The sequence below is a fragment of the Arachis ipaensis genome, chromosome B1 (genome assembly GCF_059453495.1).
Source record: "Arachis ipaensis isolate K30076 ecotype BB chromosome B1, ASM5945349v1, whole genome shotgun sequence".
In the NCBI taxonomy this organism is placed as follows: domain Eukaryota; kingdom Viridiplantae; phylum Streptophyta; class Magnoliopsida; order Fabales; family Fabaceae; genus Arachis; species Arachis ipaensis.
The window spans coordinates 11,530,000-11,549,468 of NC_142436.1; the positions used below are offsets into that span (position 1 = coordinate 11,530,000).

Genomic DNA, 19,469 nt, shown 5'->3' on the forward strand with positions numbered 1-19,469 from the left:
ATTCCAATCTTATTCAAAATTCGACTAATTCAGTTTGACTAACTAATATTTTACAAAAGTTACAGAAATCTTTTGATACAAATATTTTTAGATTAGAGAAGTACTAAGAAGCCAGCAATTTTTGTGATTTGTAGCCATCAAATAGTTATCAATGATAATTTTAATGGTGTGTGATTGGTGTGAGATTTCATTCAATAACTTTTTTTTTGTTGGTTAGATGCTAGTTAGAATTTAAAAAAGTTGTTGTCCCCTAAACTTTTCTTTTAGGTTATACACTCAAATTAGTATCTTAGGAATTTTAAATTAGTGCAATTAGGTATTTTTTAAAAATTGTCTATTATTCAGCCTTTAGAAGAGAGAAGAACTAAAAAATAAGTAACTTCTCATAAAAAAAATAAGTAACTTCTTATAAAAGTGGATATTTAAATAAATAAAATTGTTATTTGTACACCAAAATCAGCTACCAATATATTTGTATATAAATATATGTGTAATTTAATTTATTTTCAATATATATTTATATTTTAACATGTATTTTATACTGATAGCTGACTTTAGTAGCTGATTTTGGTGTACATATAACATTACTCTTAAATAAAATAGCTGGCTAAAAGCTAAAAATTTAAAAGACAAGTAGCATTTTTCTTTTAAATTGAATATTTTAGTTTTCAATCAATTTTTATTCTTTATAAATTTTTAAAAATTACTTCTATTAAATAAATAGGTTCCTTTATCATTTTGAAAAAGACTAATTTTTTTATAATGATATTTTTTAGAATTTAATTATTTTAAAATAATTTTTTTAAATAAATTTATTTGTCTAATGTGGATATTAAAAATTTTATTGGCAAGGTCTATTTATCTGATGAGAATTATTTTTCAGAATTTATGAATAAAAATTTGTTAGGAATCAAAGTGTTCTATTTAAAATTTTTGTAGGCTAATTTAAATATTTAATCTAGTTTTTATTTACAAAATTCAAATATGAGACTTTTAATTAAGAAATCAAAATAAATAACATATTAACTAATTTATGTTGGTTATGTCTCAAATCTCAATTATTATTATTCAATGTTTTTCCACTAAGTCAACTAAGTTCATTGCCAATTGAGTTCCTATATAAACCCTATTATGTCTTCTCACAATGCTCACCAATTTTCTTCTTGGATAATAAGTTTCTTGTTTTTACTAATGGCCTCTACTTCTAGGGTTCTTCTTCTTGTGCTTCTTGGTGCCCTTGTTTGCACCATTGGTGCAACAAGGAAGCTTGGAAATGACAAGAATTCGTTTGGTGATGAGAAGAACTTCGTCTTCCATCGTCCAGGGTTTGGTGGTGGTCTTGGAGGAGGAGGTGGAGGTGGTTTTGGAGGCGGTGGAGGAGGAGGCTTAGGCGGCGGCGCAGGAGGCGGCTTTGGAGGGGGTGCAGGTGCTGGTGGTGGAGCTGGAGGAGGCCTTGGTGGCGGCGGTGGTGGAGGGTTCGGTGGTGGTGGTGGAGGAGGCATTGGAGGCGGTTCAGGGTTCGGAGGAGGAGCCGGGTTCGGTGCAGGTGGTGGAGTTGGTGGTGGAGCTGGAGCTGGTGGTGGTGGAGGATTTGGAGGAGGTGGCGGAGGTGGCCTCGGTGGCGGAGCCGGAGCTGGTGGAGGGTTTGGTGGTGGAGCTGGTGCTGGTGGTGGATTTCCATGAAAACTTTGAGGCCATGCATGTTTCCATTCAAAGATTGAAAGATGAAACATTCAATTATGTAAACCATACATTATTTTTATAAGCTTTGAGTCAATAACATGTAACATCATCGTACCCATGCATCATCATACATGTTCACAACTTTGTTAGCTTTCAAGCATTCTTTTTCCAAATGTGTTTTCTTTGTAAGTCCAAAGTATTTGTCAAAGTGAAATAAAATATTCTTGCAACAAATGAGTCCCTTCTTCACAATAAAATATTTGTTAATATGTTCGTATTAATGTTAGAAAGATAAAAAAAAATACGGTCAAAATTTATTTTATTTAATATTTATTAATTACTACAGTAATTAATAAATACTAAATAAAATAAATTTTAACTGATTTTAGTTAAATTTTTTTTGTTACTAAATATTGTCGCTGTTAATAATTCAATATTATCATGGGAACCTCTCGGGGTAGCCAATATTAATAAATTCTAGCCAATATTTGGTCGCAATAGACTTTCAATACTCTGTTGTATTTGGAACTTTCTTTTTTTAATTTGTGTACAAAAATATTAATGCCTACTAATTAATGGTAAAAAATAATTAAATCCGTTAGCCTTCTAACACTACTGTATTTTTCTTATTATTATGTAAATAATGGTTTTTCTTTTTTTTTTCCTCGTAATAATAAATATAGATATAAGATTTTTTTTTTTTTTGTCTCGTGTGTGTCTCATCTCTCATGTATTAACAAGTTAAACAAACAAAATTATAAAGTAAGAGAGGAAATCAAATATGTAATGTGAATTCCATATCTTTATTAGTTTAACTTGAAGCTGTTAGAAGTAAACTTTAGGTTATTGGATTTCTTAATTTGAAATCTGAGGTGACTAGGTGAGTGAAGTTAGAGGAAAACAACGTACTATGATTGTGTTCTCTCTTAATTCTCCAAAATTACATGTGTTATCTTAGTTTAATTTGTTACTTAATTAGTTAAGTAAACAATTTGTAATTCTATTTGAAATGCTGTGTAAATTTTTATAAAATATTTTACAATGACAAATTGAAAAAAGGACTAATAGTAAAATAAAATTATAAATATATGAATCTCATATAAAAAATTGCATGCTCTCTATTTATTAATTATGAATTATTTATACCTAAGTCGTCTAAATAACATAACTACTACAAATATACTGTAATGTTAGAAAAATAATATTTAAAGTTATTTTACATAATATTATATCTATAATTTCATATATATAATATTTATAATTATATATTTATTATATCTAAAATTGTATAATAATTTTACGATAATTAATAAATATTAAATAAGATAATTTCGAACGATTTAGGCTAATCTTTTATTGTCTCCTAAATATTGTTGACATTTTTAAATGTGGTCAAAATTCTATAATCAACGTTGCCACCATAATAATAATTACCATAGACTCTATTGTATATATATATTGATAAATTTTTTGATAAAAGATATTAGGCTTTTAGCTAGAATTTTTTTATAATAAATTTACGTAGATGTGTTTTGAACTAAAATAGTTACGATATATAAACCTATGATTTTAGTGTCGGAAAAGTATAAACACTAGAATTTTAACCATATTTTGTACTGTGAAATCTACAAACCAAAATCTCTATGCAAAATGGATTAAAAATATTATTATAGATATTTTGGCATCAAAAGACGGGTTCAAATTTCTTTGCTCATATAATATCGTATGATTGTTAGTTAGAACGATGTTCTGGTGTTAAGCGATATTTCTTTTTTCTTTTCCTAATATCGAATGAACGTATATATTAAGTACGATATATAATAATCAAATAGCATAGGAAAAAATAATGTTATCATTCAATTTTGTCAAAAAAAAAATGTCAATTTTATAAAGTCTCTTGATTTCAAATATTCACGCACCTCATGTGAATTTCGTATATGAGTCTTTCCTACTATACGTATATTTTTGGCTGACATAATATACTGTGATTGAGTAGTTTAATTTGAGAAATAACGGAAATGTTTGGTAACAAAAAAAAATCAGCCAAAAACAGTCGTAACTTGCCTTATTTAACATTTATTAATTGTTGCGACAATTAATGAATACTAAATAAGGTAAATTCTGGCTGTTTTTTGTTTCTCCTGTCATTACCCGAGAAGTTTCTTTTAGAATATTATTTTTAAATATATAAAAAATCGAACAGAAAAATTATAGAGCAATCCAAAGAGAAATTAATAAAGATCCTTGAATTTAAATTAATTACTAATTAATTTCTAACAATATTTAAGTATCCTAACCTAATTTCTTATCATTCTCAAATAGAAACATATTCTTTGTGCATTTTATTCATACTATTTTGTAATAGTTTGATCTATGAATTTGATGGATTTAATTAATCATAGAAGGAAGTTCTTATTTAATCTTCCACAAATCAAGCAAAAGACGAAGACTGATGGCGATGGCTTGTGATAGTGGAGCGTGTTGCTATGGCGGTGACTGGTCTCCAGCGGTGGTGAAGTCCTCCAAGAGCTCTCTGTTCTTTGACTCTAGATGGTTATGATCTTTGATGGAGGTTGGCGGTTGTGACGATGGAGACGACATTCAGTTCTTAGAGAGGAACTGAAGCTCAGGACAGAGGTCCAAAAGATGATATTTTTATTTTTTTTATTTTTTGGTGCACAGATGAGATATGTTACAGACTTATAGGTGCTTTAGAGAGATTTAAGAAAAAAAAGATAAAATATTTCACAACAATGACTAAGAGAATATGATTTCCAGCAGTTTAAATGTTCAATTTTCCCAAAAGAGAAAGAGTTTACATAATATTTTGGAAAGGTCAAGATTTAATTTTACAAAAATATAATTTTAAGTGTGTACATCCAAACATAGTTAAAATATAGATCATCGAAACCCTTTATATTAGATCCATCCAAGAAAATCACACTATATAGTATTTGGTTAGTAGTCCAAAACAAAGGAGGGAAGAGAATCTTGAAAAATTTTACCAAAAGGAAAATCTTGTCATTCTATAATAACATTACGGAAATTCAAGTAATGACGATTATGGGAGAAAGAAGAATCATGTACACTAATCTCTTTCTTTTTCCTTTTTGGACCAATCATATCCTTATACAACCCATTACCACTGCACAAATATAAACAAACCCAATTTGGGTATGCCAGAAGACATTAAAGGTACATAGGTTTGCATTTTTATTTTCTAATTTTATTTTTAGTATTTTCTGTTTTCAGAATTTGTAAAGAAAATAATAAAACAGAAGATGAAAACAGAAAATAGAGTTTTATTTTCACTATTTTGTATTTTCCTTTCACAAAATTCAAAAAATAAAAAATACTAAAAATAAAAACAAAAAATGAAAATGCAAACCAAAGATACCTTAAAATTTTCTATTCACTAAATATATGCAAGAGAACAAAGAAGAATTTACAGTTAACTGACTAGGAGAGAGGGGAAGAAAAAACTAAAAGGAAGTGATTTGCTGATCCTAAACCTGGTGAACTGAACTTTGACTAAACCAATGTCCAATCACTTTCTAGAGAGGAAGATTTCTGGGAAGGTGATAGGCTTGCTGGTTTTGGGGGCTTCTTTGAAAATAAAGATGACTTGCTGTCGAAGAAATTCGAAAAAGCTTGTCGAATTGGCTTTTCCTCAGTGTTTACCTGATCTTTTGGTTTATCTTTCCCACCAAAGACATGGCTAAGCTTCTTAAACCGGTTCTTAAGTTCACCAGTGCTCAGAACTGAATCCTCTGTCTGTTTTGTCATCTTTAGTGCTTCCTCTGGATTCACTAACATCATCTCCACTGTTTCATACACCTACATAAAGATGTAATCATTAAAATCATCAGTACCCGATATCATAGAGAAAAGATTTTTCATTGCCATATTCACACAGATGTAAACTATACACTTATATCATGCAATAAACCTTAGACCTAAAACCTAAGCTAAACAAATTCTAAAGTGATCATTTTCAGCTCATGACTACCCTTTTAAAAGAAGTTTTGGGGTTCACTCTGCTGATTACATTTTGCACATTTCATAAAGGCAAGAATATTTAATAGAATTATAGAAGAGATAACTCAAGAAAATTTTAGATGCGATCGAACATTGCAAATTAGTCACTTTACGCGCTTAGTACCCACCTGAACAAGTTCATCAACTTTCTCACTCCATCTGTTGCTTTGACAAGTGCTAACCGCATAATCCTTGCAGTCATTGAACATCTTTGAAAAGTCACTGTTATCAGTCAGCATAGTTTCTGCTATTGCAAGCCCTAAACCAAACTGTATAATTAAAAACAAAGGCTATAATTAGAAAGGCATGAAAATGGTACAAAGGTTGATCTACAGAATATTTAACTACCAGCTATTATTGCAACTAACTGAATAATTGCGGGATAAACTTTTCCCAAGGCAATTATACATAATGGCCAAACCATACCTAAAGATATTTTCACAATTAATCTTTTCACTTATATAATAATTATCCTATATTATAAAATTTGAAATAATACAAGTTAAGAAGAATGATAATATACTTTTTAAAATTTACTCTTAATTTCAGAACTTGAATGACCAAAATTATCCAATTCCGTTTGGTAAGAAACATTTTTTCATTGAATTTTAATCAGCAAAAATATTATATTGAATGTCTGATTCACTTTTCCTTGATTAAAGAAAATATAACTCTTCGCAATAGCAAGGATACCTCCATGTGGGAAAAGATTAAAGAAAATATTTCCTTTGTTACCATTAACTTTCAAATATTTTCCCAAGTAACTGATACTAATTATAGGTATGGGTATAAACAAAATAAATAAAAATAAAACAATCACAGGTCTGAATAAATTTCAAAACACATAATAGCAAGTTATGTCCAAATATGAGACTGAGCACACCTGTAGTTCTATGAAAAGATTGATTATAGGAATGATGAAAGATAATAATTTTGTTACAACTTTTACAAAACAAAAGGAACTTATCTGAAATGAAAAGAGAGAGAGAACTTACTAATGAAACAAACAGTTGTCCAAAGAGCTCAAAAGGCGGGATATCCTCATATATATCGAGTATGCCCTCCCTAAAAATGGATGTAAAATACCATTCAAGTGAGATGGCTATAAGGAGAAAATTTAAGTTCACAGGAAAGTATTCCTTCAGACTTACACTGCCAAATCCTCATCAAAGAGAGGTGCCTGTTTAATGGCTGGTACTGGCTTAGATGTTTCCCACAATTCACGCCACAAATTTCCTGCCATCAATATTCAATGAAATTCAGAAGAAACAAGAAAATATGATCGGAAAATAGTGCATCAACATTCTTGACCAAAATTGTCACAACCCATGTAAATCTTTTAAGTAATGGTGAAAAATAGTAAACAACAAAAACATGGAAATAATAAACAATAAAGCAATTTAAAAATTTTTCGGGCAAATACTATTGAAAATCTTCTAAACATTAGACATGGTGTTGGGAATATCGAAACTTTGATTACAAACAAAGCAAACCAGATAAAATAAGAAAGAATGAATAGCCCTAGAGTTGTTTGATAAAAAGCGGGAATTGTGAACCAGGAAACTGTTGTCCACTGAGGCAGGGATCGGAGTATGTATAAACTCAATACCCGAGCACATTTCAGTTGTGTTTGGAAATCCTCAGTTCCATCTTGCAAGAAGTTATAATAATATGGTTCATTTTATAGCATTCCTTCTAAAAGAGACATGATATATTTTTCTATGTTGTCTTTCACCAAGGTATAGCAACACAAATGGGCATTTTATTACCACAATTGAATCAAATACTTTCTACATCATATAAAGTGTGGATTCCATGCATGTCTGTTACACACCCCAGCAAAAGACAACCTCTACGGCAATCAAAGATAATAAACACATAACTTATTGGTAATATTTATAAGCAATAGTTAAAGTGTGGGCACAAATGATGAAAGACATGCACTGAATTTTATTTTATTTTATTTTTTAATTTGGTGGCTTTAAGAGAAATGCTTTATCATGTGCTGATGGTCTGTTAAGATAGAAATCAAGCATAATAACAATGATGTGAAGGACAGTCAGTTCACCTTCTTTCTGCATTCGCCGACTTAGCTGTCCTCTAGAAGACGACTCGCAGCCCTCAAAAAAATCACTATCCTCGACACTTGCCTCACTTTCTGTCCAATCAGGAGGAGAGTGCCATCTTACAAAATCTTCCAGAATACAACCAGGATTTGCAGCCTAAAACATGATAACAAACACAATTAACTCACATACAGCATTAATTCCAAATAGTTAGCAACATGAATGCTAGTAAGAAAAGTGATCTTTGAGGGAGAGCCTGACCTTGAAAGCTTGCATATCAGAGAGAAGTTGAGAGCAACCAGCACCAACACTGACCATAAAAGGTAAGAAATTTATCAAGAAATGCGACTTGATATTAATTATAGTTCCTTACATCATAGATGCAAATATGCAGCAAATTGAAGATATGGATACTACAAATGGAATGCTATTTTCAGTATATTTATACTACTACTTTCTAAACTAGTAAGAACTTACTGCTAAGAAAATGGTTTCCTAATTCATGCCCTAATGTATTTTCCATTCATATCATCGACTTTTAAAACATTCCAAACCAAAGCATGAAGCCATCGCTCAAACATGTATTTACCACCACTCAGTTAACTTTGCCAATGAGCAGAAGGGGAATTTAACAGAAAGGATCCTGTAGGACCTACAAGATCCACACTTAAGCATAGATTCAATTCATGTTGAGCCATGTCTTATTTTAATTACACATTGTCGGGGAATCATGACATGATGAAAACAAGGCTGAAAAGCTATTCTTACAAGTCATATGGCTCAAAATAAGAAATTTTTTAGGAAACAAAAGGAAAGTGAAGAAGAGGATAAGACAATGTCAATCCCAATCAACTGCTGCCTCCAACACAGATAGAAATTTTATCAAATAGACAGTGACTAATTTCTAGGCTTTGCTTCAAGGAGTACATATTAAAATATAGGTAAACACGTTATAAAAATATTGCAAAGGCATTAATAAACATGCCTGAAAAGTGAAAAGCATTTAAAAAGCCCCTGAAGTAAGATGGACTTGATATTTTAGTTAGAACTTCAAAAACCTTTGACTTGGTGACAAAAATATGCTTACAAGAAACACATCTAAGTGAGGAAAATGGCAAAATAGATTGAGAATTTAAAAGTGATTATAAAAAATCCTAAACAATACCCTAAATATCCTCTTAATACTAGATGAAGTAAAAAGTAAATGCAATCAATCTTAGTATCTTAAGAAGGCAACCAATTCTTTCTTCATTCAGTAATTATAGGGATGCTTAGGAAGATAAATCATTTTCATTTAAAATAACTGTATGCAGTTACTGTACAGACCTCCCTGTCCGCAGCACAAACTCCTCAGTTTCTTTGATCAGATCTTCTGTAAGCAAGGGTCCTTCCTGCAAGAAATGGACAGAAACATCAAGCACTGGAGCATGTCTAAACAGCAATTTACAAGTGGGGCGAGAAAAAAAAGAAGATATATCAAACCTGGGTGATAGGAGAGTACACAGGCTCGCCAGTTTCTAGCATTGTCAGATCTCCAGATGGGCAATGAGCACCAAGTCGAAGAACAAGCTCCCCAGTACTTAATTTAGCATATAATAAAGGCTTCGCAGGAGCTCTGTCAGTATATTTGTCAGATCTTCCAATATTTGAATTGGCCTCTTTCATCATAGACTCCAGGGATTCGGTGGCAATAATATAGCGCATTTTCCGAGAGATGCAACAATTGATTACTTGAAATTGCTGATATAGAAGACATGAGTTTAAATCTGGAATGTCATCTAGAGGAACTCCGGGTAAATATTTTTCTTCAGACCAATGTTTCTTCAGCTGCATAATGAAAGAATAATAAACTTCTTTATCAGCTGGTAATAAAGAAAATAGAAGAGTAGCATTTATGTATACCAATTCAGTTCAAGTTAAAATGTTAAAACAGGAGTTTGTACAGGATTTCTTTCTTTCTTTTCTATGGACAAGTACAGTAAAATTTAAGAGGTTTAAAAAAATATCATAGTTTCCAATATATAGCATGCATGCAATTTGCAGTAAACAAGGAAAAGAACATACCACGGATCCCACCCAAACAGGGAACAAAACAAACAAACAAACATTTGAAAATAGTTTTTAAAAGTGGAAAGGGAAAAAAAATAGAAAGAAAGATCTAAACACTATAGCTTCTTTCTCAACATGGCATTACATCAATTATATATTCAGTTACCTGTTCAGAATAATATCATCTTAGAAGAAAACGAAAAACTGATTATAATTCATTCCATCATTGTTGTAAAACACCATCAAACTAGAAATAATTGAGTTAAACATACTTTTGGGTAAGTTATAAATGATTACATGACCATTAGAACTGCAAATAATTGAGTTAAACATACTTCGGCAACAACTCTGCACCAAAAAAGAGCCATTTTTCGGAGGGTCTTAAAGTTTCCAATAACTTCCGCCAACTTAACAACTAGGCTTTCAGGAGGAGCACCATGAATATCTCTTAGTAAAGATGTTATAGCAGTTTCCTCGGGATTGATGTTGATTTTCCTGCTAAGGAACCCTCCCTCTGCATATATCTTACAGATATTACAATCGAAGTGATTCAAGTGGAAGATAATCAAGATTGAAGCAGTGAAGTACTTAAAAAATTTTACAGACACAAAAAGGTTGATGCAGTTTTATTATCAGCAAGCCACCTAAAATTTATATACCTGGATCAAACAGAGACTTAATCAAATGCACAACTTTCTCATCGCTGCTAAACTCAGAGGTAAGTTTGTCTTCCTTTTCGCGCATCACTAAAGCCTTAACAGCAGAGAAACTTATGCCTGCCTTCTCTCTGGCAGGTGAAGAACTTGTTGATGAAGCTAGAAAATCTTTCATCGAGTTCGTTTTCCTTCCGGCCCTAGTCAAAAGGCCAAAAAAATTTAAAAGGCTAATAGATAACAACATCTTGTTATCCACTTTGAAAGAGTTTAAAATTATCAATTCATGAATTGGCAAGAAAAAAGCGAGGATAACTTACTCAACTGCTATAGCCAATTGCTTCAGGACAGATGATGGAGGAATGGGTTCCTTTGCTGTAACAGTTAAGCCTTCAACTGTTGGAATTGCTTCAGAAGCCTAAATTAAAGGTTTCAATCATGCATCACTAAACTAACCCATTTACATAATCAAATCAGAAATTAAATGCAAAAAAAAAAATCTATATTTTGTTCATTCTCAACAAGCATGAATCATTAACGCATCACAAGCATACCATATATGCCAAAAAAATCGGAATATTATTCTGATCTAATGAGTCATGGACAGCGACACAGTTTAACAGGCACTACTGTTCATAGGCAGCATAAGTTATCAAATTTTCCTAATATGCTAGGGAAACTGCCAGGTTTAGAAATTTGAAATTTCAGGCATTTCTGAAAGTACCAGAAGATCAAAACCCTGAATGAAAATGTCCAGATCTTCTTACCTTGGCTTCCTGATATTGTTTCATATTTAGGAGGTACAGATTTTCATCATAAAATGGAACACAAGCCATGTTTGTATCTCCAACTTTGTCTGTATCTTCGACTTCTTTCCTCGCCTTTCGAAGGTTGTTAATTTTATCTTGCCAATCCTGCTTTATTCCTATATGTGGAGGTCTCCACTTTATATTCTTCAATTCGCTGCGAAGCTGCCCATTACATTACATAAGTCAATTTTGTAACTACAAACTACCACTCATTACAAGAAAAATGTCGCCTAAGAAGTATTTATACTGTTTAGACATCATACACGCAAATAAGTAAACTCATACTTTCACTTTTCCATGTTAGAATATTGAAATCAAGTGAATCAAAAGATTACGAAAATCTCTGTTGCAACTAATATCAGACAAAACTGGGAAGTGGAAAATTTTCATGTTTAGTGTACAAAAAAGCTAAAGATGGTGAGCGAATAAATAAACAGGACACAATTAGTTTTACCAAAATGATTAGCTTCAACATATTTAAAGCTCAAAACAAAAAAGAATAAAATTTCAGGGCAAAATCAAAATCAAACCAATAAACTACTTCATCTGTGTTTGGATGAACTCATTTCTCGCACTTAAGGGCAAGTTCACAACCAAGAGCTACCTCTAAAATAAGTCAATCCAAACCCTAAACCCTCATTCTCAACTTCCATTCCCTTGATTGAGCTTCAATGAAAAACAAAATAATAAATAAAAACTTAAAAATAAACCCAGAATTTAATCTGTTCATACCACATTTTCATCCCCAATATGAAAGAATTTAAAATTTAAAATTTCAGGCACTCAAACTAAATTCAGCTTCTTTTTGTATTTCCCTCCAAACAGAATTACCCAAATTTCATAAAATAACAATTAAACTCTCCTTCAAAGTTCAAAGCTTCAAATTTATTTTCTTAAAAAATTGCAGAATAAATGAATAATTAAGCTCATTTCAGAACCATTTTACCTTGGAATCGTTCTCGTTATGAACAGATTCTTGTCCCTCCTGCTGCTGCTGCTGCCTCCTCAAATCGTTCCCCGATTGTTTATCAGCAGAATCTTCACCGATCAGAAAGTGGAGTCAATGCTCATTCCCAAAATCAACGTAATATAAATAAAAAACAAAAAAAACAAAAATCCAAAACAAAAAACCGAATTTCCAACAAAAGGAAAAGAAGAAGGAAAACAAAAAAACAAAAAGGATAAGACAAATCTGTTTTCGCGCAATGAGCCATGTACGAAGGTGAAAACGGGTAACAAAAATCAAAACGACGAACAAAAAAAGCATTCACAATAAAAGAAAAAGGGAAAGAGAAGAGGGGCAAAAACGGCATTCCAAGTAAGTAAAAGTTGTACCTCGATCGGATTTGAAATCCAGGATAACACGCTCCGCTTTTGCAGCCGCAGAGTGAAACGCGGTTCTCGCTTTCGACACCAACGAATGAGATTCCATTTTGTTATTTATTTTTAATTAATTAATTATTAGTAGTACTACCTAAATCTCCTCTCTCTCTCTCTCTCTATCCTCGGAGAATTGTTAACAGAAGAAACAGAAACAGAAAACAAGAAAAAGAAACATAGAATTTAGTTAGATAGATTGGTAGAAAGAGAGAGAGAGTGTGTGTGATTTTGTAGTGATGAGCAAAATGGAATGAGTCTATGGAGACTGGGTATGAGGAAGAAGGTGGAAGGGGTTAGTGATGGTGGTGGTGGATGGTGGTGATGCTGAAGAAGACCAAGTAGATACTCATGATGCTTCTTCCTCTATGGAGTAGTACCAACTAATTTGAATTATATATTATTATTATTATTATTATTATTATTATTATTATTATTATTATTATTATTTCAGCACTTCAGACTTCAGAGTTCACAGTTTACATACACCCGCACGCGGAAAGAGAGGTCTGAATTTCAGCGCGGTGATTATTGTAAGGAAAAAAACAAGTAGTCAAGTAGTTTGTTGAAAAATAAATAAATAAAGATGTAATATAAAATAAAAAAATATAATTAGATAATAATAATATTTATTATAATTATTATCTTAATATAATAGAGATTACTAATATATTTACTAATATTATATATAAAGAGTGAGAAAGGAATATTTAGAATAATTGTAACATAAAAAAAGAAAGAATTGTTTTATTACTTGTGTCTATTGCATTTGACGATGTCTTCTATTTATACATGTAAAATGTCTTTGTTTTAATTCTTATTAAATTCATTCTCTATTGAGAATGGACATCTACGTAGTGATCCTTATCACAACACTCTTCCTTAGATGTTCATTTAGAATTATGTCTCGTTAAAACTTTACTAAAGAAAAACCCAATGAAAAAAAAATTTTAGTGAAGGAAAAATAGTACAATATATTTTGTGATGGGGACTACGTCATTAAATACCTTGTAAAAAAAACTCAATGGGAAAAAACCTGACAAAGGGAAAAAGAGTACAGTCTCCCCCTCTTGTCGACATCATTTAACATCTCAAAATCGGCGCATCCTAATCTGATATACCAATTTTTCAAAGGTGGATTTTGGAAGTGACTTTGTAAATAAATATGCCAGATTATCACTTGAGAGGATCTGTTAGACATCAATTGTCCCTTGATTTTGAAGATCATGAGTGAAGAAGAATTTGAGAAAAATATGCTTTGCTCTGTCACCTTTGATGTATCCACCCTTAAGTTGAGCAATGCATGTTGTATTATCTTCAAACAGAACAGTTGGAGCTATCTTCTAATCAATCAGTCCACATGATGACAGAATATATTGGATCAAACTCCTAAGCCAAAAATACCCGCGACTTGCTTCATGTATCGCTAGTATTTCAGCATGATTAGAGGAGGTTGCTGCTATCGTCTGTTTTGTGGACCTCCATGATATAGCTGTATCACTATACGTGAATAGGTATTCTATTTGAGATCTCCATTTGTATGGATCAGACAAGTATCCAGCATCAGCATAGCCAACTAATTGTGACTTGGATTCATATGGATAAAACAATCCCATATCAACCGTTCCATGAAGATATCGAAAGATTTGTTTGATTCCATTCCAATGTCTTCTGGTTGGAGAGGAACTATATCTTGCTATGTCAGGTCGTGTATTATTAGCAAGATACATTAGTGCTCCAATGGCACTGAAATATGGTACTTCAGGACCAAGGATATCTTCATTTTCTTCTTTATGACGGAATTAATCTTTTTCCACATCCAAAGACCTTACAATCATTGGGGTACTTAATGAATGTGACTTATCCAAATAAAATCTCTTCAAGATCTTTTCTGTGTATGTTGTTTGATGAATAAAGATCCCATTTTTTGTATGCTTGATCTGCAGGCCGAGACAAAACTTAGTATTTTCAAGATCTTTCATCTCAAACTCTTCTTTTAGAACTTTTATAGTTGTTGGAATCTCTTCAGGGGTTCCAATGATGTTTAAATAATCAACGTACACAGCAATTATAATGAATCCAAATGTAGATTTCTTTATGAAAACATATGGACAGATATCATCATTCTTGAATCCTTTTTTGACCAGATACTTAGTAAGACGATTATACCACATTCATCTAGATTGCTTTAAACCATATAAAGATCTTTGCAATTTGATTGAGTATAACCCTTGCGAATATTCATTGGATGGTTTAGATACCTTTAGTCTTTCAGGGAGTTTTCAAATAGATATCACGATCTAATGATCCCTATAAGTAGGTTGTTACCACATCCATTAAATGCATATGTAGTTTATGGTATGCAGATAAACTGACTAAATAACGCAATGTTATTACATCCACTACAGGGGAATATGTTTCTTCATAATCTATACCGGGTCTTTGTGAAAAATCTTGTGCCACAAGTCAAGCCTTGTAGCATACAACTTCATTTTTCTCATTTCGTTTTCTCACAAATATCCACCTGTATCCAACAGATTTACATCTTCTGGTGTATAGACTACAGGTCCAAAGACTTCACGTTTTGCAAGTGAGTCTAACTCAGCATTCAAAGCTTCTTCCCATTTTGGCCAATCATTTCTTTGTCGACATTCTTTGACTGTTCTTAGCTCAGAATCCTTACTTTCATGCATGATATTTAATGTCACATTATATGTAAATATTTTATTGACAACTATCTTATTTCGATCCCATTTTTCTCCTTTAAAAATATAATTTATCAAGATCTCGTCATTTTCACAATTTTCAGGTACCTAAACGTCTTTTGACGTCAAAACTATATCAGAGTTTTGGACAACTGCAGTTAGTTTTACTATGTATTTTTCAACAGGGATAGTATTTACCTATTTTCTTTTTCGAGGATTTTTGTCTTTGGAACCAACAGGTCTACCACGTTTCTGGCGTGAATTTGTTTCAGTGGCCACTTTTCCAACTGGGACATCAATTCGAATTGGGGGCATTTTTCACTGGTATATAAGATTTGGTTATCCTCTTTGTATCAAAAAATGCATCAGAAAATTTATTTGCTATTCTTTGCAAATGTATAATTTTTTGAACTTCTAGTTCACATGACCCTGGTCGAGGATCTAAATATATCAAGGATGATGCATTCCAATTAAGTTCCTTTTCAGGAAACTTATTCTCTCCCCCTAATGTTGAAAATTTTGATTCATCAAAATGGCAATCCGCAAATTGGGTTTTAAATACATCTCCAGTTTGTATCTCAAGATACCTCACTATAGAGAGAGAATCATATCCAACATATATTCCCAATTTTCTTTGGGGTCCCATTTTGGTACGAGAAGGTGGTGCAATAGGAACATATATCGTACCCCCCAATATTCTTAAATGGGAAATATTTGACTGCTGGCCAAAAATCAATTGCATAGGAGAGAACTTATGGTAACTTGTTGGGTTCAAATGAATAAGTACTGTGGCATGTAAAATAGCATGCTCCAAACTGATGTTGGAAGATTTGTTCTCATAAGTAAGGGTCTAGTGATTAATTGGCGGCGTTTAATAAGTGATTCTTCTAACCCATTTTGTGTGTGAACATGAGCTACTGGATATTCAACGCTTATTCCATTAGCCATACAATAAACATCAAAGGTTTGGAAAGTAAATTCACCAGCATTATCAAGACGAATTGTTTTGATTGAATTTTCTAGAAATTGTCCTTTTAATCGAATAATTTGAGCAAATAATCTCGCAAACGCCAGGTTGCGAGAAGACAATAAGCACACATGTGACCATCTCGAAGATGCGTCTATTATGACCATAAAATATCTAAAAGATCCACATGGTGGATGAATAGGTCCACATATATCGCCTTGAATCCTTTCTAGGAATTCAGGGTACTCAAATCTAATCTTTACTGATGATGGCCTTAAAATTAGCTTTTCTTGAGAACATGCAGCACAACAAAATTCACTAGATTTAAGAATCTTCTAGTTCTTTAGTGAATGTCTATGGAAGTTTTCAATAATTCTCCGCATCATGGTTGTGTCCAAATGACCCAATCGATCATGCCAAGTTATGAATTCATTTGGGCTAGTAAACTTCTAGTTTACAATGGCATGTGATTCAATTGCACTAATTTTAGTATAATATAACCCAGATGAAAGTGATAGTAACTTTTTTAATATAACATTTTTATTTGAATCATGAGTTGTGACACATAAGTACTCATGATTTCCGTCATTCATAATTTCAATATGATATCCATTTCGACGAATATCTTTGAAACTCAATAAGTTCTTTAGAGACTTAGTAGACAATAGTGCATTATTTATTATGAATTTTGTTCCTCCAGAAAACAAAATTATAGCTCTTTCGGAGTCATCTATCACATTGTCTGAGCCAATAATAGTATTAACATATTCTTCTTTTGGCACAAGATGAGTAAAATATATATTACTTTTGAGAATGGTGTGCGAACTTGCATTATTTGCAAGGCAAACATCTTCACTATATGTCCTTGCCATTTTCTGAGTCTTCCTAAAATTTGATTAGAGTCTTGTGCCGATAACGTGTTGTAAAATAAATAAATAAATAAGGAAGATGTAATAAATATAAAATAAAGAAGTATAATTAGATAACAATATTCACCACAATTACTATCTCAATATAATAGAGATGATTAATATATTTACTAATATTATATATAAAGAGTGAGATATTCAGAATAGTTGCAACATAAAGAAAGAGAGAGAATTGTTTTATTGTTTATGTCTATTGTATGTGACGATACTTTCTATTTATACATGTAAAATGTCTTTGTTTTCAACTTTCATTAAATTTATTCTCACTTGAGAATGAACATCCACGTAGTAATCCTTATCACAACATAGTTTACCATTTTTGTGTTGTCTCAATCCATTTCTGAATTTTAATTTTGGTAAGTCAAATAAAAAATAAAAAATATTGTTAATCCTATAAAATATTATCTTTTAAATAGGTATTTATCGACAATAGGTTTAAAATGAGCACAACAATTATGTGCTTATTGAATGTGTCACATTTATATAGACCATTAGATTTTATTAGATAAAAATCAAAGACTAATATAAAAGAAGAACATTGATGAACTTTAATAAATATAGAATATTCTAGTACATAAATAAATGCTTTAAATGATAATATTTTAATACTTTTTATTCTTAAATAATTAAATATAAAATTTATAAATAACAAAAATTTCTTGCATAATAATTAATCTTAATGAATAAAGAACACTCATATTTTTTGTATTTATATGTTTTATATTTAATTATTTAAGAATAAAATATTTTGTTGCCATTTAAAGTATTGTGTATTAAAGTATTGTCATTTAAAGTATTTATTTATGTACTAGGATGTTCTATATTTATTAGAGACTATTAATGCTCTTCTTTTATATTAGCTTTTAATTTTCATCTAATAAAATTTAACGGTCTATATAAATGTGGCACATTCAATATAAGTACATAATTATTGTACTCATTTTAGACATACTCATTTATTGAGATTTAGTTTAATTTTTATATATTTTAATTCTCTATTATTTTTTAACTTTTTACACTATTAAATTCTTGTTAGTTATTTTATCTTAGAACATTAAAAACACATTTTTTTAGAAAAAAAAAAATCCAAACTAATTAAGCACATACCACTATCTTCTTATATGCATTTGGCCTTATAGAATTCTCTTTTTATTTATTTTTTTCGCTAAATATTATTAGGTACACATCCAAAATAATAAATAAAGTATTTTTAAAACACATCCAAAAATGTATATAATATAATTTTTTTTGGTAAAATTAAACATATCACATCTAAAATAACAACTAACAAACTAGATATTTTGTGAACACATATAAAATTATCAAAAATAATAAAAAGATGAATATTATCAAGCGTCAAGATAACAGTTATTATATTTATTTAGCTATGATAGTTTCAAAATCATTTTTATAAGAATGAATCTTTCTCTTTCAAATACAAACAGAAATATAGATTTAAAAAGATAGAATTTTTTACCATAAGAGGCTGAAAAGCGTTATTTATATTTTTTAGTGGTGTCTTTAAAAAAATGATTTAATTTATGGTATAATTTTAATTGTATTCAAGACACATCTAAAATAATAAATAATAAATAAAATATTTGTAAAACACATTCGAAAATATATAATATATATTTATTTGGTAAAATTAAGTAAACACATCTAAAATAATAAATAACGAACTAAATATTTTGTAAACACATCTAACATTATCAAAAATCATAAAAAAATGGATGTGAAGATAGCAGTTATTATGTTTATTTAGTTATGATAGCTTCAAAACTATTCTTATAAGAATGAAGCTTTCTCCCTCAAATACAAACAAAAATATATATTAGAAAGATAGAATCTTTTACTAGAGGAGGCGGGGATGGAAGACAAATAGCGTGTTATACATCTAAATTCCGGCAGAAGATTGAAGCGCAGCGAAGATGGGAAAAGCACAGGACGGGGAAAGAGCGCGGCGCGACGACGGAGGAGCACGGCGCGACGACGGAGGAGCACTCAAAGGAGGTGTGAGGCGTTGCAGATCTAGATTTTACTAGCGGGTAAAAGATTTAATAAAGTAAAACCTGTGTTTTGAGATATTTAAAGAGTGTTTTAGATTGTGTTAGGGTTTAGTAGATTTAAAATTAAATTGTTAAATTTTAGTTTTACTCAAACTATCTTTTTGAATTTGTATTTTAAATTAAA

At 31.0% G+C, this 19,469-nt stretch overlaps 2 protein-coding genes across 2 annotated transcripts; one reads left to right on the forward strand and one right to left on the reverse strand.

The window, feature by feature from the left end:
* The first annotated feature begins 1,163 nt into the window (after window positions 1-1,163).
* LOC107624958 (uncharacterized) lies at window positions 1,164-1,917 on the forward strand. The gene has a single exon (XM_021108024.2). The coding sequence runs from the start codon at window positions 1,192-1,194 to the stop codon at window positions 1,681-1,683; it is 492 nt and encodes a 163-aa protein (XP_020963683.1). The 5' UTR covers window positions 1,164-1,191; the 3' UTR covers window positions 1,684-1,917.
* Window positions 1,918-4,767: 2,850 nt separating this feature from the next.
* On the reverse strand, window positions 4,768-13,086 carry LOC107624945 (Rab3 GTPase-activating protein catalytic subunit). Its single transcript, XM_088501009.1, has 14 exons — window positions 12,634-13,086; window positions 12,245-12,336; window positions 11,257-11,460; window positions 10,810-10,907; window positions 10,496-10,689; window positions 10,172-10,350; window positions 9,270-9,614; window positions 9,114-9,178; window positions 8,049-8,097; window positions 7,790-7,943; window positions 6,873-6,957; window positions 6,717-6,786; window positions 5,850-5,990; window positions 4,768-5,520 (listed from the first exon to the last, which is right to left on the reverse strand). Exons 1-14 carry the CDS (start codon window positions 12,728-12,730, stop codon window positions 5,215-5,217), a joined length of 2,079 nt encoding a protein of 692 aa, XP_088357135.1. The 5' UTR covers window positions 12,731-13,086; the 3' UTR covers window positions 4,768-5,214.
* Between the last annotated feature and the right edge of the window lie 6,383 nt (window positions 13,087-19,469).

Excerpts from the sequence above, each read along its gene's own strand:
- LOC107624958 (XM_021108024.2), top strand. The coding sequence starts at position 1,192 with ATGGCCTCTACTTCTAGGGTTCTTCTTCTTGTGCTTCTTGGTGCCCTT.
- LOC107624945 (XM_088501009.1), bottom strand. The coding sequence starts at position 12,730 with ATGGAATCTCATTCGTTGGTGTCGAAAGCGAGAACCGCGTTTCACTCT. Across the intron at positions 8,098-9,113 it reads TTTGTGCTGCGGACAGGGAG|TGTTGGTGCTGGTTGCTCTC; the intron begins GTCTGTACAGTA and ends TTTTATGGTCAG. Across the intron at positions 5,521-5,849 it reads AAGTTGATGAACTTGTTCAG|GTGTATGAAACAGTGGAGAT; the intron begins GTGGGTACTAAG and ends ATCTTTATGTAG.